Here is a 23281-nt window from a genome sequence, read left to right on the forward strand (position 1 = left end):
AATATTTAATTTACACTGGAAATTGCTGTAAAAGTGGGGCAAAATGTCATAAAAGTTGATAAATGTAGATTAGAAAATCATAATTTTCCAAATATATAAATTAATGCAACCATAACCTTGGACTTATGACCAATAAAAATCTATGTAATCGGGAAATCGTTCCTCTAAATTTCAAGAAAGTTTACACCAAAACGCTTATTTTGTGACCTTGATCTTTGACCTGATACCACCAAAGTTGAACCCGTTCATCCCTGATGTGAACGTGCCTGAATTTGAATCATTTTTTAGAAGAAGGTTTTAAAGTTTGTTAACCTTCCTCTTGTGTTTTTAATGCATAAAAGTACCGAGGCTTTTTAGGCTATTTAAACAAAATAAAACCAAGAGATGAGAAACAGATGGGATGATAAATAATTGTTTTTAGTTTGTTTTACAGCTGATTGGGTCAAAACCGACCCTAACACAAGAGATGGTAGCAGAAAGATAACAAGAGGAAGGTTAAACTAAACTTTAAAACCTTTCAGAAACAGTTTGGAGTTGCCTGTAAATTATCACTTGATCAGATAAAGAGATGAGTTTTAGGAAATGACTTTCTCAGTAACTGTAAACTGATATGATATTGCAATATGCTCAAGGTGTGTTCTCTTCCTTGAATGGAAGTAAAGCTTACCGCTGAACATATCAAATCAAAGCATGGACGGAGGTTTATTACAGATTTTATTTATTTATAGGTCTTAAACATATTTACATGAGCAGTTCATTAAGTAAAAATGTGTTTTTTGTTTTTTTTATTCGATCTCACAGATAATAAAAGGCATCTACATGACAGACAAAGAAACAAAGGGGGAGAATACAAATGGTCACACCCTCATCTTGCATTGCACAATCGTCTTTCTAATGTCTTTGGCAAGAGTGGTTTCTGTGCAGTAGGTAGCCTTGGTAACGATAGAAAATATTGCACACGCTTTCTTTTTTTTTTCTCTTTTTTAAAATTCTCTTTACAGAAAATAGGTGAAAACATTGTGGTTGACTTGGCTTTAGACAGTTCTGACACACGTCTATTGGCCTAAAAAATAGAGCAACTAATTCTTTCAAACGTCCCCGGTGAGAGAAAAAGATAAACTCTGCACAGATAAATGCATCTGCTGTAACAAGGCCGACGGAGAAGTGGAGAAGAAAAAAAAGAAATGTAAAAATACTGTGCATCAGTCGTTACAGCAGCGGCGTTTATCTGGAATAAAAACATCCTCTTACAAACAAGATGGAGCGCTACAGTTAAAAATACATCAGGTCCAATGTAAATGTTTGTTTCGACCTGTGTTCAACATCCCTAAGACATCCATCACAACACTGAAGATAACACCATGTTGTCAGGCTTTACATAGGATCAAATGGCTTAAACCTGGCTCCACAGTCTCCATAGGAAACAAGAACAACGGGCCAACCGATGCCAGAGAGCGAACGCCACATGTTCTACGGCGGAGGAACGACAGGAGAGCAGAGAGAGTCCTAAATGGTTCCTCTTGTAGTGAGACTCACGTGGAGGATGGTTGATCAGAGCGAGCCGTGGGGGTTGGCACCGGCCGGGGTGCCGCTGATGGCGTTGAAGATGCCCATGGAGTCAGACAGGGCGCTCCTCGAACCGTCCTCCACCGGGTTTATCTGAAACACACGGTCAGCTAGGAAGGTTAGCACGGGTGGCTACAGTATCCTGGGAAGAATGAATGAATACATGTGCATGGTAGGGATTATATACTGTAGGCAAATTAATAAGAGGAAGGGTCATTTTGTTCTATGTTGTAGAGTAAAGTTAAAGGTGTACAGAAAAGAAAATTGAATTTGAGCCCACTCTGGATCATAAAATTAATGTAATAACTCACGATGTAGGCCAAACTTTGTGCAAAATTCTATTTTTGAGTAAATCCGGGATGAAAGTGTGTATTTTTTTTCTCGCATTGGATAATGCAGGCGCATGGATTATACGTCAGCCTGTACACGATTCATCAGCCACTGATATTCGATCCATAATCCGTCATTCAAACGTCTGAGACACACACACACACACGGAGCTCGGGCTCGCCCCAAACTTTGAATATCCCGCCCGCTCGATAACGACCAATCAAATTCGTTTTCCTTACTCGGGTAAACTCGTGTTGCAGCTCGTGACAACTCGGCGCGACAAACAGGACAAACGGCCATTTCTGTACACCTTTAAAGGGGAACTATGCAAATGCATATTATATAATGTTACATAATTATACATCATTATTTCATAGCGTCGTGAAGTGAAGCTAAGCTGAGCAAAGTTAAGTTAAATTAAGTTAGGCTAAGGTAAGCAAAGTTAAGTTAAGTCAGCTAAGATAAGATAAAATAAGATAAGTTAAGTTAAGCTAAGTTAAGCTAAGCAAAGTTAAGTTAAAGGGACAACGAGGAGTTTCTATTTGGTTATAAAAAAGTCTCACGTTAATGTGGATGAATCTACACTACCCACACTTGTTAATGGCTCCATTTTCGATAAATATATCGTTTTGTCTCTATCGTTATTTTGTTATTTTAATTAATGGTGGAAATGCTGGGCGAGCCGACCAGCGTTTCCTTACTTTCGGTTTCGCGGGCGCTCATGAGAATAATGCCGCCGTATTGCCGTTTATGGTCGGGACTACGACGGTAACTGAACCTCTTTGAACCTCTGACTTTAATTATTGATGAATGAAAACATGAGTCTGTCTTGCTCTGGTCGAAGAATTAATTCGTTATTAATTAAACACTCATAAATGTAGTGTGAAAACGCTTCGCTTTTCCAAAACTCCTCGTTGTCCCTTTAAGTCTGCTAAGATAAGCTAAAATAAGCTAAGTTAGGTTAAGTTAAGTTAAGATAAGATAAGTTAAATAAGTCAAGCATAACAAAACAACACATAACAACACATAACAACACATAACATAACATAACATAACATAACATAACATCAACATGACATAACATGACATAGATAAGATAAGTAAAGCAGCGTTACCATCCGATCTGCTCGGGCCAGCACAGAGAGAGCAGGAGATAAGAGATGTGGTTAGTGGATCGCAGCAGTGAACAGCTTTTTGAAGGTTAGATGACAAACACATTCAACATGAAGTTACACAACTGGAAACAATGAGGATTGAGCATGTGCAACATTTGCCCCTAAAACCAGACAACATGTCACAGAGTACAAAGTACATTATACGATTTCTTTTCCTATTTTATATACTGTATATATGATCTGTTTGGAAACTTGTCGCTGCGGCAGAATTGGGACCTGAGAACGTTTCATAAATCCCTGGACCTCCTGGAGTTCCCACCTGTTCGTGCATGATGTTGGACAGCTCCCTGGTCAGGTCTCTGTAGTTGGCCTTCATCTCATCATGGTACTCCTGCTGGTCCTCTTTGATTAGTCGCTCGTTCACCCCCAGCGCCTGACCACAGGCGTCCACAAACTGCCTACAGAGAGACACAGACACAGTATTAATGCAACTCAAGTTGAAGGATTTAAGATTCTTTCAGTTTTATTCAGTTTTAGTTTATTAGTTTCAGTAGTAGTTTTAGTTTTGGTTGGTTTGTCATGCATGAGATTCAAAAAGGTCAGAAAATGTTGTGCAGTAAAAACTTAACTGAACATTCAATGAACAATAGTGTTTTAATGGTATTTCCTATTTTTTATCTCTTATATGATCACAATTAGTGCATATTCTATTTATATTGTTATTTATAATGATGCGTCTCTATGTCACTATATGTTTCTGTGTTGTATGTTTTTACCTTTATGTGATTCTATGAGCTGCAACCCAAATTGCCCTCTGGGGACATGAAATACAGTAAACTGAACTGAACTGAACTGAACTAAATTGAACAATAACACACAGCCATAACTATAAAAGCTGTGTAAATCAGTGTGTTCCCGTCATTAACAACAATAACAGGACATAAACTGTAGATAAGGACAGAAACATGGAAAGACAAGGACAGAAACAGTAATGTTGTGAATGTTTCAGTAAGCTATATAAAAGCTTTTTTTAAATTTTATGTTTCCATATCTAGTTGCTCACGATTTTGTCAGTTCTTGTTGTTAATCATTAGTTGTGTCCAGGGTTGATTTCTTCTTACCAAAGGCAGAACACAGGCTACATTGTCCATAATTGACATGAGTCAGTACCTGAAAACCTCTTTGAGCTGTTTGACCTTGTTGTCGGGATACTTCTTGGCACTGCTGTCGTCCAGGAAGGCTCTGGCGTAGGCAAGAGGACCGGCATTTACCTGGAAAACAGTGGAGGTAGACATGCCACATCTGGATTAACTGCACTGCAAAAACTCAAATATCTTACCAAGAATTTGTCTTATTTCTAGTCAAAAATGTCATTTCTAGTCAAAACAAATCTCATTATACTTAAAATAAGAAACATCACATAAAAAGTAGCTTGTTTTTAGACACTTTTTACTTTTGTCAATCATATTTTCACAAGTAGAAAAATCTGATAGTGGAGCAAGTTTTTCTTCCTTTTTACAAGCACAAAAACTTGCTTTCACTGGCAGATTTTTCTACTTATTTCAAATGAAAATTTGTTTGAAACAAGTGAAAATGATCTAAAAACAAGTGAATTTTTAGGTGATGAGTCTTATTTTAAGTGGAAAGAGACTAGTTTTGACTAGAAATGAGACATTTTAGCAAGAAAAAGGACAAAAATTCTTGGAAAGATTTTGAGTTTTTGCAGTGTGGAAGTCAGACCCGGGCAAAGACAGCCACAGAGTAGCCACGCCCCTTTTCTGGCCTTGTTTGTTAGTTTATTTGTGTGTTTGTTGTGTTTGTTGTGTACCTGAACGCTGATGCTGCCCTGCAGTTTGAGCTGCAGCCGGATCATGTCCACCTCGGCGGCCGAGCACAGCAGGCGCAGCTCGGCCACCTTGGCGCTCATCTCGTCGATGGCCACCTCGATGGGGCTCAGGTCCGTCTGGTGCTGGTACATCACCGCGATGCGCTTCTTCACGTACGGGAAACAGTGGGTGGCTGCACGGAAACAGAGCGGAGACACAGTGTGTTGTTACAGGGTATATACAGGAATCTTGAAGTTAATTTTAATACCTTTTTAAGAGTTTTTCAAGATCTTCTCAATATTTTTCAATACCTCACCGCCACTTTTAACTGAACAGTTTTAATTTGTGATAAAGACTATAGAAGACCACTATGATACAACAGAATTCAAAATAGGCTGGGATAATAAATCAAAGACAAAGTTTATCAAAAAACAAAACAAAACAAAACATTGCTCCACTCTCAAAAAACAAAAACAACAATCTTCTTTTCTTTTTTATGTACCGGTTCATCTTTGTTTTTTAATAAAATGAATAAATTCACACACTTTTACAATGTTTTTTAGGACTCAAACTCTTGGACAGCTAATTCAGAAAAAATACCTCCACAATTTAAGACTTTATAAAGTCGTGAAAAGACTTTTTAATACTTTTTAAGGGTCTTAATTTTCCCAAAATTGATTTATCACCTTTTAATACTTTTCAAGACCCCGCGGATACCCTGTGTTATTAGGGCTGGGCCGATATGCTTTTGCGCCGATTCGATTCTCTAACGATTTTTGGGTCCCGATTCGATTTAAATTGCGATTCTGATTAAACAAGTATTGTGATTCGATTTTACCAAGTATTGCGATTTTATATTTCAATTATTGTGATTTTCTTTCCTTGAACAAGAGCAGGTTGAACCAAACACTTGACAATACATCATAAGTCATATTTACAAAAAACAATACACACAATAATCACATCAGTTTGTCTGTTGTGTTCGTTTGTTCACATAGTCGATATCCTTGAACAAACGAACACAACAGGCCGGTTTGACTTTGTCGAGTGTAATGGCACAGAATACATGATCGTACAATAAAGATTGGTCGTCCCAAAAAAAAAAAAAAAATAATAATTTTTAAAAATCACCAGAAAAAAATCGCGATTAATATAAAAATCGTTAATTTTTTGGCCCAGCCCTAGTTGTTATGTGTTCATGTTTACGTTAAAAGCTCTGCTGCACTGAGGCCAAGTCACAATCAGTCAGCAGGATTGTTAACACGACGAGGCCTGGACCTTGGTCATAACGTTTAACTGCTGATTCATGTTCCAGGCAACCAGCAGGATGTTTTTGTTTTTTTTAGGACCTACTGGTGAGGACGGTGCGTCGTTTACACTGCTCCTCCACTCCGCCCTGCTTCTTGCCCGACACGGTGAACGGCGTCTCGAACACGAAGCGCCGGATGTTGTGGCTCTTCTCGAAGTCCGTCTTCCTGTCCTCCAGCTCCTTGTCGTCCAGGTACGGGGTGACGTGGGTCACCTGGATGTAGGCGTACTTGGAGTCCAGGTCCTTTGGGTTCACCTGAGACAGAAATGTTTTGTCCAGAGTGTCAGTCTCACATCACTGACAGAGCTACAGTGTGTAGCTGTTAGCTGTTAGCTTAGCATAAAGACTGGCTGTTTGTTTACCATATTTCCATTTAGCTAATCCACCATATCAACAACCAGCTGTATATTATGTACAGCTGTGTATACTGCTGGCAATATGAATAGAACTTAACAGAATACAACAGAATAGAATAGAATTAAACGTAATAGACCAGAGCGGCTTTTTTATGCAAATGAGAATGCATCCTGGGTAATTTAGGGGCAGCGCCCGGCATTTTTAAATTGCACTCAGTTGCTTTTTGTGTTTTGATGGAGCGTAGACTAACTAACAATCAATTTGAATGTTTAATTTTTTGTTTCTTTTGTAGCACTATGTCTCATAATTATTTTGACACCCTCTTTGAAACCCACCGTTCACGCTATCTTGAAAAATTACAATTAATTAATCTACCAGTATGCTCCTTTAGCCTCCCACAATGATCAATGACCCCACAAAGTGACCAGAAATGTCTGACCCAGACATCTACACGTATTTGGTGGAATCACCGGGGAGGTTTTGGCTAAGTGTTGTCTGTAAATAGCCTGTTAATAGCCAACTTTTTGTTAGTTAGTTTGTCAAGCCAGTTAGGCTGAACTTTTCAATGGAGGGATGCCGGGCGCTGCCCCTAAATTACCCAGAATGCCTCAGTCATTCTCATTTGCATAAAAAAGCCGCTCTGGTCTATAGATTAGAATACAATTAAATAGAATGAACATAGTAGAATAGAATTGATTTAGAATAGAACAGAATTGAATTGACTAGAATACAATTGAATGGAATAGTATCGAATTAAATAGAATAGAATTAAACAGAACAGAATATAATTGAATTGAATAGAATATAATAAAACAGAATTGAATTGAAAAGCATAATTAAGCAATATCAAACGAGAGGGAGTGCTGTTGTACTGTATATCAGCACGGGTGTGATTCGGTCGTAGGCACGAGGCCTATAATTAAAGGACCAGTGTGTAATATTTGTCAAGGTTTATTGGCAAAATCTGAATATACTACCAATGAATATATCTTGCGAAAATCCAGCCGACCAGAGAGCATGTTTCAAGAGTTTCACGTTCATAAATAAACAATAGAATTATCTAATAGATAAATAATAAAATCAGAATGCTAGATGTCACTGTTCCCCTCATTTTGCACACTGGACCTTTAAATAAAATACGTGGAATAGACTAGAATTGAATAGGACAGAATTTAACAGAATTGAATGGAATAGAACAAAATAGAATAGAATTGAATGGAACATAATTGAATTGAATAGAATAGGATTTAATAGAGTTAAATAGAAAAGAACATAATAGAATTAAATACAGTAGAATAGAACACGATATAATAAATTTTAATAGAATAGAATGAACAGAACATAATATAATTGAATAGAATAGAATAGAACAGATAGAACTGAATTAAAAAGAGTAGAAGCAAATAGAATAGAATAGGGTGAAGGTTGTTTTCAGGAATGAGTGCATAATGTGTTTATCTTATTGTGATGTGTGAGCTGTTGGAGCTGAGACTGAGATCCGTCCCTGACCTCTGCACTACAGACCTACTGTAACATGTTCTCATCAGGCCCTTACATTACATAACTCTGGGATACAAACACACACTGAGGCGTGGCCCCACCTTGCCAGAGTCCTGGATGATCTTGACGTTCTCCTGACCAAACTTGTCCGAGTACAGCTTCAGCAGCCGCTGGGAAATCTCCGACAGAGGGGTGAACTTGGGCTCCTTGTAGATGTACTCCTTTCCATCCTCATCCTCAAAGAAGCCCTGCAGAGGAGAGGAGAGGAAGACCTGACTGTTACAGAGTTCACATCAACCACAGCATGAGAATAAAGATAAGGTTGTGTCAGGGTGAGAAAACTTCTAGTAGCATGCAAATGTGTAAAAATGCATCGTTACTGTACGTCAAACATGCAAATATCATTTCTCCACAGTCTGTATAGGATGATATGATGACTACATATGTGTGGAAAAGTACACAGACGGGTGTGTGGGTGGAAACAGGTCAGGATAATCACTGAGTTGGAAGTGAGGAGGGGTCCAGAGGTAAATAAGTGACCAGGGTAAAGGTTCATGTGGAGGTTTTCATATGTAGGTCCACACATAGTGTCAAGGTGCTACGTCTCATCAGACTGTTGCTTTGTTTTGCTACCAATCTGTAGAAAATGACGACTGAAAATCGAAGCGATCTACGGCGACATTATGATACTAGCTACACACACACACACACACAAAATAAACAGTTACAATACAAGGACGTGGAAAACACACCAGGCTGACTCACACACACACACACACACACACACACACACACACAGCACCACTTACCGCAGCCTTGGAGGGCGAGGAGGAAAAAAAAAAGAGACATGTTTGTTAAAATGAGAGTTTTAGTGGGAGCAGGCTCACATGTACACACATGCATGAATTAATGAAGAGTTTGTATTAATTAGTAAGTAAGTTAAGTTTATTAACAAGGCAACTTTCATATAAAATAATAAAGACATAGAAACATAGAGATAGTTACGTACAGACACCTTACCACCTGCTTGGAAATGAGCTGCAGAGTTACTATGATCACTTCCCTAGTTTATTTCAGGATGTCAGTGGTCCAGTTTGATAGATTAGTAATCAATCAATCAATCAATCAAAAACTTTATTTATCCCCAAGGGGCAATTAAAAGCAGCATGTAGAGCAGCAAGCTTAAGTTAAAAAACAAAAACAAGAAAATAAATATAAAATAATAGATTATTGATTATTATCTCTAGTGGAGCCACACATTAAAAAGAAGACGACCAATTTCCATGCTCCTGAACAGAGGCTGGAGGTATGTCTTGGACACACACACACACACACACACACACACACACACACACACACACACACACACATCTCCCTAAAGGTTTTTACAGATGCGAAAAACACAGAAAATCGAACCTGTTCCGAAAACTTAAATGACGGACAAAGGTTTTGGAGTCAGTGTATAAACATGACAATTTCGGACGTGCAAAGGAATTAAAGGCTCTAAAGGTAAGAACTGACATTTTATGAAAAGCCTTAAGAATGATGATGATGATGATAATGATGATGATGATGATGACTTTAGCCAAAACATGTGTGTTAACGTTACATACAGTATTAGACCTGTGTCTCTGTGTCCTCACCTGTCCGAAGAAGGCCACTCTGAAGAAAGTTCCCAGCAGCCTCTTGCCCGTGTGCATCACCTCCATCACTTTGGTGTAGGCGCGGTGGAGGGTGTCGTACAGGTGTGTGAGTTTCTGTTCAAGACAAAATGTCAGCGATTTGTTCACGACGAACATTGACTCGGCACAAATTCTGGCGGCAGGGCTCCACCTCTGTACCAGACGATAAGAATGCACTGATGCAAACATGTTGCTATTTAAGGCCTTATACATTAAAGCTCACAGTTTTAGATGGAAATGGTTTTATTTCTTCTTGTAAATTTTGCAGTGTCACTTTAAAAGGATAGTTCAACATTTTAGCATTAGGTTCATTACCTTTAAAGCAGAAGTAAGTGGTCCGGTCGTTTTCGCTAATGCTGCGTTCCAGGCAGGCTTTTGAAATCGTAAATTACAGCTTCAAGTCACAACTTACGACTTTGTAGCGTTTCAGGCAACCCACTCGTGTTTTTCCGACCTGTTTTACCGGTGAAAGTCACTATAACGGCCACTCGTAACTTCTGACCGGTGAACTCGTACCAGATCGAACTGGTACGACTTCACGGTCGGAAAAATACGAGTTTCCTTGAACGCACCATAACAGTCCTCGTCCCTACGTCACCACATTCACGGCGTTCCTTGGCTGCACACACAGCCCTGCATGCCGTTCTCTCTCCTCATTGGATAAAAACTGTAGGATACGATAAATGTTTTCTCTTCGGCTCAGAGCAGAGCAGAGTGACTGACAGACCCGTGTTTCAGTCCAAACACTCTATGTAAGTGATTGCTGTCGGAAGATATAACTATTTAAGACTTATATTAACACAAATATATCACTTACTTCTGCTTTAATTATCGGTGCATGTTGTTTTGAGATCAGCGGGGCAGAGACGTGAGCTGCTCAGTGAACACAATGGAGGTGAATGGTACAGGTCTCCTGTCCCTCATCAAACTCATTAAATACACAATCCAACAACTCCAAAACGCTCTGGTGGACAAGTTGTGACCTGCACATTCACCACGCTATGAAATAATCATGTATAATTATGTAACATGAAGCAAATACTCGGAACTACGTGCACTTTTGAAATCACTCCGCCCAGCAGCCGTGTCTGGAATGTAGTTCCGGCTGCATTTGCCTCGAAAACAACTCTGTCTCGTAACGTTACATGATTATTTCATAGCGTGGTGAACGTGCAGGTCACAACTTGTCCACCAGAGCGTTTTGGAGTTGTTGGATTGTGTATTTAATGAGTTTGATGAGGGACAGCGGACCTGTACCATTCACCTCCATTGTCTCTGCCCCGCTGATCTCAAAACAACATGCACCAATAATTAAAGGGAATGAACCTACTGCTGTGACTATAGGGATTATGGCAATAGGAGAATTAGCCAAAATGTTGAACTAAATCCCTTTAAACCAATCACAATGACTTCCAGTTTGAACAGGGCAGCTGGTGGAGGTGCAGGTTACCTCGAAGTCTCTGCGCTGCTCGTAGATGGGGATGATGAGCCTGTAGACGTCAGCGATGAGCTCGTAGCGCTCCGCCTTCCACAGGCCGTCAGCACACTCCTCCAGCAGCTCCATCAGCACCTCCTGAACAAACACAGCCACACATAAATAAATGAATGTCAAACACTTGGAAGTAACTTTCCCCTCCTCCTCCTCCTCCTCCCCCTCCTCTTTGCGGCTCGTAATATTTAATTTGTTGCAAAGAGGGACCTTTCTGCTCGTTCTTATTTGTCCTGGTGGGTCAGACGGAGCTAAAGCTGAGCACGGTGTCCCTGCAGAGACAGCAGACGTGGGAGGAAATGGACGCATTATTATGTCCTTTATGTTTATTGGCGGATGACACTCGTATGTCCATCTCGTAAAGAGAAGCGCTGCTCAGAGCAGATGGACGGTTTTAAAAGCACTTTCAATTTCCGACGGTTCTGTTGACCGACTCGTAAAAAAGCTCAGACGTCCTCTCTCTCGCCCGTCACTTTCAATTTCACTGGGATTTCAGTTAATGAGAAGACCTGGACCTGGACATGGACCTGGACCTGGACCTGGACCTGGTCTCAGGCCCCTTCTTAGTCAAGACATTTGAACACATCACGGAGCGTTTGACCCTGAATCCTTGTCGAATTTCTCTTCTGCCAGCTCAGTGAAACAACACATGTACTGTACCAAGCCCTGAGGCAAAGTCTACAGTGTTTTCATTTGGTGCTCAGAGCAATTGATACCCTGCACAGAGATAAGACTGTCATTATGAGACACGTGATGCCGGGGGAAGAACTTAAAAAAACATCCTAAACGCTCGGTCAACACACACAGGGCAGATACAGGAGAGCGTACGGCATATATACGGCATCAAGAGGAGATTCAAACAGAAGGTCTGACCTCGTTGAAGTGAACGTCCTGCATCCCCACGTCCTCCATCATGGCCGCCTCCTCGTCGATGTTGGGGGTGATGACGCGGAAAGCGGAGCATCCCTGTCTGAACATACCTGACATAGACAATACAAGCAGAGAGACACAGTTATCTGTCAATAAAAAGATTTCATATTTTTTCTGATATTTGATTGTTGCATTTTGTTGATACAGATTAGCATGATTTAGCATTATTAGTATAGCATGATTTAGTTCTAGTAGTAGACAACAACACTACATTGCAACAAGTCAACATTAAAAGCAAATTCAAATCTGATGTCAATATAAAATCTATTTTCAATTTTTATAAACAAAATAAAAACAATTTACTGTAACAGGGTATGGGAGCCTAGAGGTGCCACTATGATGGTAAAGTTCTTAATGATGAGAAAAAAAATTGCTTTTAACTGAATTTTATCACATTTCATGACAAGAAACTTAATTAACTTTTATTTTATTTATCTTTTTTTTTTTTTGCACTAGTAGGCCTCTGTATTCAACAGTGATTCTGTTACGCATATTACAGGGTAACCTTATTTTGAAAATCTCCGACTGACACTGAATGAAATTATGCTTAAGCCTGTGTTAACAACTGTACAGAGATAAAACACACTGCTTATTATGATTAACATTATTATTGTTGCCCCTAAATGGAGGCATTTTGCCCCTGAAAGTAAATTTTATGTATGTATTTTATTGTATGCACTGTAATATATTGTATTGTAATGTATTGTATATTATGTATTTTATAAGTAGGCATAGTACTGTTGACTTTCAGAATAAAAGCCTTACACAACAGATCCCCTCCGGAGTGTGAACACAGGAACCAGTGTGATAGGAGCTTATCTAGAGAATGCAGCGTTGGAGCTGTTTCTAACACAGGAACGAACAGATGAACCTTGGACGGGCGCTCAGGTGGCAGATGAAAGGGAGTGTGGGTTGAACGTGAAAAAATAATGAACTAAGAAGTAGTCGCCTGCTCATCAATCATTACTCAAGCTAATCACCCTATTGCTACTCATTTAAAGTATATTGATTTACTGGTTCCAATAAAACAAGAGGGTGAATTAGCATACTTAGCTTTGATAAGAGCATTCTTAACACATCCCATAAACCTTCTTCAGAACATTAGATTTATTAAACAGTATTAAACAGTCATTCCAGGATAAGCTTCTTTCTACTGTGGTAATTCTCACCACTGACTCATTATATGGCGTGTGTAAAGCAAGCTCGTAAAAAAAATGGAGCTGGAGTTCAAAAGGTCAGTGATGATTTACTGCCAAGAGGAGCGCACTCTCAAATACTTAATCTGGTCAAGACTAGGCTAGCAAAATCTTGGGTTCCCCTGTCCCACGCACACCTCAAGATCTGTTTGAACAGGCCACCATTAGGTTGGCAAACTCTATTCTAGCAGATCCTATGCACGCACTTCTCCCTGAATATTAGGGGTGTCACGATTTCGATTTTTTATCGGAATCGATCGAAATTACGTCACGATCTCGAGCATCGAAGTCAAAGAGAGGATCGACGATTACATTAAGCCGACATCAGGAGAATAATGAGACACGACGGTAAATTCATGAAAATAAAATTATGATAATGTACAGATATAAATATATTTGTTTCAAAACCTTGGGGGCAATTTTGGCCCCTGGATCATGATTTTTTGGGGCATGTTACCTTTAAATTGTAAATAAATTATTTAAATGTGACCATTAGTGCCTAATGTGATACATTATGGAAATTGCATCACTTATATGTATCCCATCTTTTGAAATAAGATTTACTGTACAAAATTTGATGAATAAAACCAATGAACGTAGACTAGACTAGTCTGAAAATAGCATAGGCATCTGTGCTGTAAGAAAAAGAAAAAAAATCGAGAATCGAATTGAATCGTGACCCTAAAATCGAAAATCAAATCGAATCGAGGATTTGGAGAATCGTGACACCCCTACTGAATATGTGCTCTTAAATTCAGGTAAAAGATACCGAGTCCCCCTGTGCAGGCACAACCGCCTCAAAAACTCCTTCATCGCTCTGTCCATTAAATTTATGAATGAGGAGCTTGTGTGATGATGTGTATGAATGTTTGTGTGTCCATACATCTAGCCACTACTCTCTGAGGCATATTGCACTTTAATGATTTTTATCGTATGTTTTTAGTATTTTCCTGCAGCTCTTCTTTTGTACCGTTTTTGTCTTGTTGTGTAGCAGCACTGCTCTCTGTCCGAGAGAAATTTGACTTTGACTTTGACTCCTCCATCCTCCGCTCACCTTTTCTCCACAGGTACTCGGCCACCAGAGCAGCAACGTGCACGTAACACATGGCGGCCTGCAGGAGAAGCACACGGGTTAGCACATAAGATGATCTAAAACTGATCTAACTGTAGAACTGGTGTTTGAATGAAACGCAGAAACCTCTGAGAGGTCTCCGTTCTTGTTGTGGATGCGCGCCATGCTGTCCAGCCAGGTCTTGCGGAGCTCCGGCGTGCTGGTGTAGGACTTGGCCAGGCTGTACTGCAGGTCCACCAGCATCTCCGGGTCGTTCTCGTGCTCCTTCATCTGCTCCGTGGCCATCAGCACCGTCCTGATGCGCTTGGTCAGGTCCTTCACGTCTGATGGGAACGCAGTGTGCTGCAAACAACAGAGTGCATGTATGAAAATATTACGCAGGATGGGTAATAAAGATACAGAGGAACATGGCTGACAGTAGGCCTTCTATTTCCAAGTCTTTGGTGGAAAACATAAATAAAAGGACATTATGTCACTTCAAATAAAAATTTAATTACGATTCAATTCGATTTCTGATTCAATTCAATATTGATTCATTTAGAGATACTTTTAACAGTTTTAACACCAGTTTTGCTCAGTTATGAAAGAGATACGTTAGAGATCTCATCCTGCGTAATCGCACAGATCTTGCACGATAGGAAACAGGAAATGGCATGAATTAAAAGATCAATTTAGGGATTTTATGAATCAATGTCGGATCTTTCAAATGAAGATCAATATGAATCAGAAAATCAATCCAACAAATACCTCATCATACATCAAAATTCAACACTTCTGATGTATGAAGCAGCTTTGTTGGTGAATCTGAGAACATAGTCCACAATTTAAACTTAAACTATTATTATTTATAGGAAGAAATGATAAATGTGTTGTGGTTTATGCAGAAACATTTGGGTTTTTTGATTTATGTGTTAAATACTTTTACATTATATATTTGGTTAATAGTTTTTGGTTTTTTTTGCATTGTCATTGTGAGCTTGTTAGCATGCTCCGTTCACGATGACTGCACTGTATCAATAGATTGATGGATGGTATGGATTGATGCTGAGTGTAAAAAGAAAGACAAGGGTCATTTGACATGTGAATCCCCTCTTCACCTTGATGCTCTTGTCGCTGTTGGCACAGTTGTTGATGATGGACAGAGACTGCTGGAAGCGGGTCCCCCCGATGCCGATGACATCGGCGATCAGCTGACTGACAGCGATGACCACCTGGGGGAACGAAGAAGAACAAGAGGATCAACAGCAGGAAGGATTCGACCTCTGACAAGATGTGGAAACCTTTCTTATTGTATCAGTCCAGAATGATCTAACGCTTATATCCATCCGCTTATATAATTCAACAAAAGCTTCATCCCATCTGCCATAGCTGAACTAAAATAAGACAATGAGAAGAACATAACCAGGGGAATGCACATGTAAATGTGGGGTGCGGGGTCTTATGTCTCATGTTTTTTTTATGTTCTTATGTCTCTATGTAATTGAGGTGTATGAAATGTGGGAATGTATGTTAATGTATGTAAGTTGCACTTCTCGAGGCCGCTCTGTACGAAATGGTGAAAACAATTTTCCTCGGAAAGGACAAATAAACTCATCTATCTATCTCTGTCAATGTGTCCTTTTGTTTTTGATATCTGCATAATGTCTGCTGCTGATTATATGTCAGTTGAGTTGACTTTCTGTTTGTGTCTGTAATGACTGAACTTTTTTTCTATTTTTAATTCATCATTATCATTATTTGCTTTCTTCTTTTATTTCACCCTAGCGTATCTCCTTTGTTTGATTTTTGATTCTTCTGTTGTTGTACTACTTGGTACCTGTTGACCTGTCTATAGAAATGAAAAAAAAAAAGAAGAAAATATTAAAAAAGGAAAACTGTGATATTTAACAGACACCATAAGGACAACGTGTACCTGCAGGTGCGTGCGGACAAAAGACCTGCGTCCCGTGTAGTCAAAGTTACTCTTCATGAGGAAGTAGAGGAGATGGGCGGCGTCGCTGCGGATGGAGCTCAGCTTGGAGTTACAGCACTTGAGGATTTCGTAGCAGAGGGAGGCACACATGTCGGCACGGCCGTCGAAGAAGGTGCAGGGGAACTGGAGGAGAAGAGAGGAGGACGTCCCTCAGCTCAGGATTCATAAAGTGTGACTGAATAAGGAGACGTGTTTGAGGACACAGGAAGTAGTTTCACCTTGTAGATGAAGGTCCTCAGCGAGGTGAAGACCTGTTTGAGGGCGGCTTCGGACTGAGGGATCTGGAGGAAACACAAATGCACCTGGAACACTTTCTTCATCAGGGGGTTGTGGCCCAGGTCTGAGGTCAGCTGGGTCTGTGGACACAGATTTTTATTTATTTTTATTTTTATTTAAGGAGGACAATGCACATTAATGGACATAATAAAATGTAAAAGTGCCAGTGTTAGCCAACGGCTAGTTTCCGACTGTAGTCCTCCTGGCAAGGTGTTAAAAGCCATTAAAATAAACGGTAACACTTTACTTGAATAGGTATTCATAAGATTGACATAACACTGTCATAACCATGACATAACAGCTGTCATAAACATCAATGAATACTTATGACAGCTGTCGTTAAGTGTCATTCGGTAAGTTATGTCACTTTTAATGCAAAGTTGACATTATTTGAGATGTCCTTGTTATGAGAACTTGACATAATTTTTAAAGTTTGGCAATTACTGTAGGTCTGCTATGACAGTTTAAATTGTCTTTATGTCAAGTTGTCAGAACAAAAACATCTCAAACAATGTCAACTTTGCATCAAAAGTGACATAACTTACCGAATGACACTTAACAATGTAAAAGTGCCAGTGTTAGCCAACGGCTAGTTTCCGACTGTAGTCCTCCTGGCAAGGTGTTAAAAGCCATTCAAATAAACACAAGGACATAACAACAGAATTCATAAAACAGGAAAAACACACATGTATCCAACAGAAACCAACAACATGACAAAAAACTACAAAGAGAGACAATTAACATGACGCTACTATGACAAAAGAAAAAACAAAAAAAGACTGTTTATGGATGGATAAGATGGATGAAGATGCAACAATGCAAGACCAGGACAGGGTTTCTTGATGGAGTTGTGCTAGAATGGATTGGGAACACAACGAAACCAAAATATACTGTAGTACAGTGTGATAAAGTGCTACAGTGCGCAATAAAAAACTGTCAGGGATGGATGGATGAAATGGGGGTGCAGCAATGCAATGCAAGAACCAGGGCAGGGACTTGAGCGTGTTATGTGTTTTAGTGGCTCCCTCAGCCGATACCTTGAATCCCATGATGAAGGTGCTGAGCGTGTCCAGCACGGTGAGGCAGACCTCGGTGGACACGTTGGCCTCCAGCAGACACTGGCTGCTCACATCTGCGTCTGTGTGGGAGTACACTGCACACACACAGCACAAGGTCGACCAGTGAGATATCGCTTTATTGGAGCAATAAATAGGATTTAGAGAGCGAGCACATGATCTACCTGTGTTTGATTGCTTTTGTGATAAGTATCAGTGGGATACGCGGGATTATTCGCCAAGAGCTTACGTTTCTGCCAGGGACGTACTGTATTTATTGGCAGATTGAGTTGTGTGATTTTTACCAGCCGCCAACAGAGGTCAGCAAAACACATGCGCACAAAGGCAGAAAAATGTCTTAAACCAGCTAATGCTATCAAATAAAACTGGTTTGTTAATGTCAGGTTAAAATCTCAGAAGAGAGGTGAGCTCTTATTTTGAAAACAGATCGCAAAATTAAAGGTAAGACAGAGTCAGATTCTCTCTCTTCTGATTGGCTCTGCAAACAGTTGTCAGAGAGGTATGGAGGAAAAGTGTTGTCTGTTTGTTACCTCAATGAATTGAAAGTAATTTCTATTTAATTTGTGTAGCCATTAACAAAAGCACACTCTTTTTGGTAGTAAAATAAGACTAAAAGGTAAAAAAAAAAAAAAAAAAAAACGCAATTCGCAAAAATTATAACTGAAAAAACGAAATTTGGGAAAAAATAAAACAGATTTTAAAGGACCCTACATTACATTACACTACATTACATTACATACAACTAATTATATGAGAAAGATGGCCACACTGTAATAGCTCAGTGCACATTTAAACAATTTAAAAAGTGAAAAAATGAAGGTATATAACATGGGATTCTTCAGAAGCATCTTCCACTGGCAAACAAATCAGGTGTTTTCATTTACATAAGTAAGTGAAAATGTGCATCTGGATAGAATAACATATATAACATAATAACAAAACATGGCAAAACAGGTTTTCCATGGAGCATTTGAGAAGCTTTTTTTCTAAATTTCTTAAAGCAGTACATTATACTGCCTACTATTTGTTCTATAGGAGTCATCAGTGAAACTAAGAGGGAGGGGCTCACTGTTGTTGAAGGTGTGAGAGTTCTCCAGAGCTCCCAGCTGCTGCAGGCGGGCGTGCAGGATTCCCGCCCTGTTACGAGACACAGGTAGAGTCAGAGACTTCCTGTCTGGAGCTACAGGCCCCGCCCCCTCCTGGCTCCTGTTGGAGGAGAGATGAAAGTCAGTAAAAAGGTGCCACATGGAATTTTATTTGAAGTTTCAAAGAAGACAAAGAAATCTCACTTTTACACCATTGGCACAAGAGAGCAAAGTTAATACACTGATGAATTAGGATAAAAGGTGGAGACCAAGAAATAAGCAGTGGGTGAAAATACACCAGATTTGCTCAGACAAATGGAAGCATCATGCTTTTAATAAAGTGAAAGACAAAGACCGTGATCTCTTACCCATGCAAGAGGGGCCGGGGGGCCGGGACATTAACCACAAAACAACTTGCCAGCAGTGTTAAAGGTGAGAGAATAAACCGAGAGCAAGGGGTTAAAAGCTTCAGTCAGAAGTTGTGTCGTTAAGTCATATTATGGCATTGATGATGAAATATTACAAGTTTTAATTCAAGTATAAATCTATAACGTGTATTTCATGTACTCTACCTGGCGATGAATCTTTTCCCCATGTATCTGAACTGATGGAGGCAAACCCTGCAGGAGGAAACACAACCAGTGGAGCTGAGTGAGCCTTCAAAGCTTCAAATTAATGATGTTTCAAATACAACAGAGAGCTTCCTGTTTTCCCTTCATCTGCCCTGGTTTGTAAGGCTAAAATGATTGTCCCCATTGTACTGAACTTAAATTGTTTCCAATTTTAGACATGAAGGTCAGGGAGTTGTCATCAGGGTCAACTGAAGGCTACAAATACCCAATGAAAGACAATGCGTGATGAGCGTGGTGGGAATGAACACTTGTGGACAGACACTGGGGATATATTGAGCTCTGCTGTTTCAATTAAGACTACGGTAATCTGTTTTTTTTATCTATCTCCTGTGGGTCTCTCAACTGTATGGAAGTTGTAGTGGTTGTTTTTTCCACAGCTATGAAGGATGGGAGATGGGAGAGGTTTGTTTTTTGCACTTCACACCATTTAAATGGTGCAGTTAACTTAACACAAATGCTGATAATTACCATCAACCATAATCATACAGAGTCTAGTTCTGTACTTACTCTATTAATGTAAAGAAGTCCATTAGCTCTGAGGAAGCTGCTTTGTTCCAGTAAGCAAAAAGGGCCTCTGAATAATAGGAAAATAGTTAATAAAGATTAACTGTAATTCTGTTGTTCATACCAACATGAGTCAAAGTCAAGTAGAGCACACTGTCCTACCCTCCGACATGCTCTTGAGGATGTGCAGGAAGCACATGAGCAGGTTTTTGATCTCATCCCTGTCCAGTTTGTCACAGCGCAGCACCGTGCTGCCCAGGGCCGACGCACACTGGTTCTGATGGGTTCAAAAGAAAAGCAGAGAGAGAGAGAGAGAGAGAGAAACTTCTTACTTAGACAGCTGAGTCGTGGAAAAAAAAACAATAGTTCAAAGAGATAAAGAGCATCACTCAATCAAACTAAATGTCAGAGATGAGAAATGTCAAGAGGAGAAAAGTGCACACAAGTCAGAGAGTAACATTCAGTTTTTTTTTTTGCCGTGAGATAAAAACATCAACTCGGGAGGTTGGAAGAAATACAATCACAGCAACATTATAACATCTGAGGACATGAGTGAACCGAGGTCGGCCCAACCTCTGCGTCAGGAAAAACACACTCCCTCATGTGGGACACTCAGAGGAGAGGAACGCCGGGAGGAGTTTTGGACACATTGTACAGACGTGTGCGAACAACAGAGCGCTCTATGTTTTCATTCCGCTCTTCAAAAATCTGCTCTCCTGAAACAAATCTGTACAATTCTGGCCAAAAAAGCTGCAGGTGGAAAAGTCACAAAGGTCAAACTGAATACTTGTATGAGTATCGTTTCCCCGTGATTTCCGTCCGCACTCTGCTTGACACTATCGCTGTCGCTGTCCTGCGGCAGGTCGGGCAGGGGGACGGAGAGGAGGGAGAAGTCCATGGTGACCCTCTTGGCAACGCAGCTCAGGGGCGGGGCTCGGTCCTCGGGGTCGGAGGGGAGAGGGGGCACGTTGACCGAGTGCCTCCGACTGAATCTCTCTTTTTGATGGATTTGGGAAGAAGGGGCGTGGGCGCTCTGGATTAGGACGGTGTTACGCCCATGGGTGCAGATTAGTATTAGTAATGTCATGTGTAATGCTTTTAATGCATGGAGAAATGCAACATGCAGTTTGTACTGTATGTAAATGAATATACAGACACAAATTATGACAAAAACAGATACATTCCTTCAAATATATGAACCAAGCAGCAATTCCATTGACCTACATATGACAGCAGCTGACCTTTTAAAGTGTGGTGTTATCATTAATATTGCAAATGAAAAGCTGTTAGTTGTAGGATGGATGGATGGATGCAGGAAATGCATTTTACAACACCACCAATGTGCATGAGCCTAAGAAATGTTGGCAATATCACAATAGAATGTGTCTCTAGTACAATTCATATTGTAGAGGGATATCTTTAATATGAGGCATGTAGTGGGAACTACTATCTATTATCTATCTGTACTGGTCCTTTACACAGGGTTCCTACACATTTGAACTTTCCAAATTCCATACTTTTTCCAGACCCCAATTTCCAGACTTCTCTGTAAAAAAATTCAAATAATTTGTAATATTTAAGTAAATAGATCATGTGCATAATATAAAAAAGCATGCAATTTATCTTCTTTTCATTATTCTGAATGTGTATGCCATTATGCAACCAAATCATTTCCAGGAGATTGTAGCTAAGTACAATAGCACATACAAAATATAACCCAAATAACATCAGATAAGACCAAACCAAGATAAGATAAATAAAATAAAAACATTTTCATACAATAGTTTCCATTTTCCATACTTTTCCAGACCTGGAAATGTATAAAATCAAATTCCATACTTTTCCATACTTGCATAGGAACCCTGTTTACAGGAATCATCCCAGAAACTGAAAGAACTGATGAGGAAGAGTATAAAAGTGAAGAGCTGATTGGCTTACATACTTTTTCTTCGATCATAGCTCAAAAAAAAAAAGTAAAAGTAAAGTAAAATACAAGTTTTGACAGTGTTCATATGTGATGCATGCATTTGTACCTTCTCCAGGGAGTTGGTCTTGTCACTGCTCTTGTCCAGCAGGCTGTTTCCAGAGTCAGTGGAGACCAGGGAGCCTCTGGAGTCTGCATGGTGGACTGAGCTGACGTTGGGAGTGGAGCTGTGAGGTGACGCTGCGGGGACAGAGAGCAAAAAATACAAGTTTAAATAAGCCGAATTAAACCTTCTGGCTTCATTTGAACAGTTATGAGTGAAGTGTTTATGATAGATGATGCAGGAAGGAGTCACCTGTTCCGGAGATGACCCCGAACACGTCTTTGTGCAGTGCATTTTCTATGCAGCTCCCGGGTTTCTGAGGAGTCACCGTGGAGTTGGGCACCAGAGAGTCGTCCCTCGTGCTCTGGGATATAAAAAAAAAAAAGCTTTTATTGTGAAATCAGAATAATAGCATGCTTTCAGCTTAGGATAAAACACTAAATGTTGAGCTGTTATTAACCCGGCGCTTAATGTTTTTGGAGGGACAGCAAGTCCTGGCTGGGGATGGATGGTACAAGCTGCCGTCCCACCTCCCACCACTAGATGTCAGGCTTACATTGATGTTGCTGAGGGCGGCTGATTCCTTGATGTCCAGTCTGTGGACGTTCTCCTGGAGCAGACCGAACATGGGGAGGTACAGGGTGGCCAGTCTGCACTGTTGGCTCTGGAACGACACACAGAAGGCGATGGTGATATCGATCAGCAAAGAAGTGATGAGTCGCAATGTATGTTACACTAGAAAAGCTAACTTATGTAATCAGGGGTAAAGTACAAGAATTTGAAGAAGTGTGGACGCCCTTAATGGACTTTCTCAAGCAACAATAGATTATATTTATCTGTAGAACTATTCTGTGTGACAATTTTATTTTATTTTATTTGATCTTATTCTATTTTATTTATTATTGTTATTATTTTATGTGGGTATGTATGTTTGTTTATCTTTTCTGTATGTATGTGCATGCAGCGAGGTTCACCTGCATCTCATTGTGCAACTTGTGTGGCATATGTCAATGTGCTTTGTATGTTCTTATTAGAAATTAATAAAAACATTGTTCAAAAAAAAGAAGAAGTGATGAGTCGTTTTTAAAGTTTTGCTAAATTCAAAGTACAGTACGGTCGAGGGGTGCGGGACTGACTTTTGCGGCGTAGCGGTCGTCAAAGGTGTGTTTGATCATCAGCCCCTTGAGGACCTGGATGGCGATCTGTCGGATCTCCCGGAACTCCTGCAGAGCCCCGCCCACCTCCCGGAGCAGCAGCCCCACCAGGAAATGGTTTCGACAGAAATCATCAGTCAGGGAGTAGTCCAGCTGGAGATCTGCAGCAGGCATCAATCACAA

At 40.0% G+C, this 23281-nt stretch overlaps 1 protein-coding gene across 6 annotated transcripts in view; it reads right to left on the reverse strand.

Annotated features, from left to right (window-relative positions):
• Positions 1–792: 792 nt before the first annotated feature.
• Positions 793–23281, reverse strand: part of dock9b (dedicator of cytokinesis 9b) — a 72080-nt gene continuing 49591 nt past the window's right edge. For 3 of the 6 annotated variants that reach the window (XM_085801307.1, XM_085801298.1, XM_085801315.1), the window contains exons 30-52: positions 23081–23259; positions 22501–22608; positions 22197–22308; positions 21951–22081; positions 20080–20194; positions 19921–19987; positions 19354–19401; positions 18766–18902; positions 17658–17773; positions 16563–16700; positions 16285–16467; positions 15470–15583; positions 14499–14714; positions 14355–14412; positions 12048–12154; positions 11136–11258; positions 9647–9760; positions 8105–8251; positions 6191–6401; positions 4840–5030; positions 4182–4282; positions 3331–3469; positions 793–1659 (exon numbers count right to left, since the gene is read on the reverse strand). In XM_085801307.1, the coding sequence (XP_085657433.1) occupies positions 1552–1659; positions 3331–3469; positions 4182–4282; positions 4840–5030; positions 6191–6401; positions 8105–8251; positions 9647–9760; positions 11136–11258; positions 12048–12154; positions 14355–14412; positions 14499–14714; positions 15470–15583; positions 16285–16467; positions 16563–16700; positions 17658–17773; positions 18766–18902; positions 19354–19401; positions 19921–19987; positions 20080–20194; positions 21951–22081; positions 22197–22308; positions 22501–22608; positions 23081–23259 (2963 nt within the window). In that variant the 3' untranslated portion in view covers positions 793–1551. The remainder of the gene's footprint in view (positions 1660–3330; positions 3470–4181; positions 4283–4839; positions 5031–6190; positions 6402–8104; positions 8252–9646; positions 9761–11135; positions 11259–12047; positions 12155–14354; positions 14413–14498; positions 14715–15469; positions 15584–16284; positions 16468–16562; positions 16701–17657; positions 17774–18765; positions 18903–19353; positions 19402–19920; positions 19988–20079; positions 20195–21950; positions 22082–22196; positions 22309–22500; positions 22609–23080; positions 23260–23281) is intronic. The other 3 variants (XM_085801330.1, XM_085801338.1, XM_085801322.1) reach the window with 2 other exon arrangements.

This window comes from Trachurus japonicus, chromosome 2, assembly GCF_045865225.1.
Source record: "Trachurus japonicus isolate A0001 chromosome 2, Traja_1.0".
Lineage (NCBI taxonomy): Eukaryota > Metazoa > Chordata > Actinopteri > Carangiformes > Carangidae > Trachurus > Trachurus japonicus.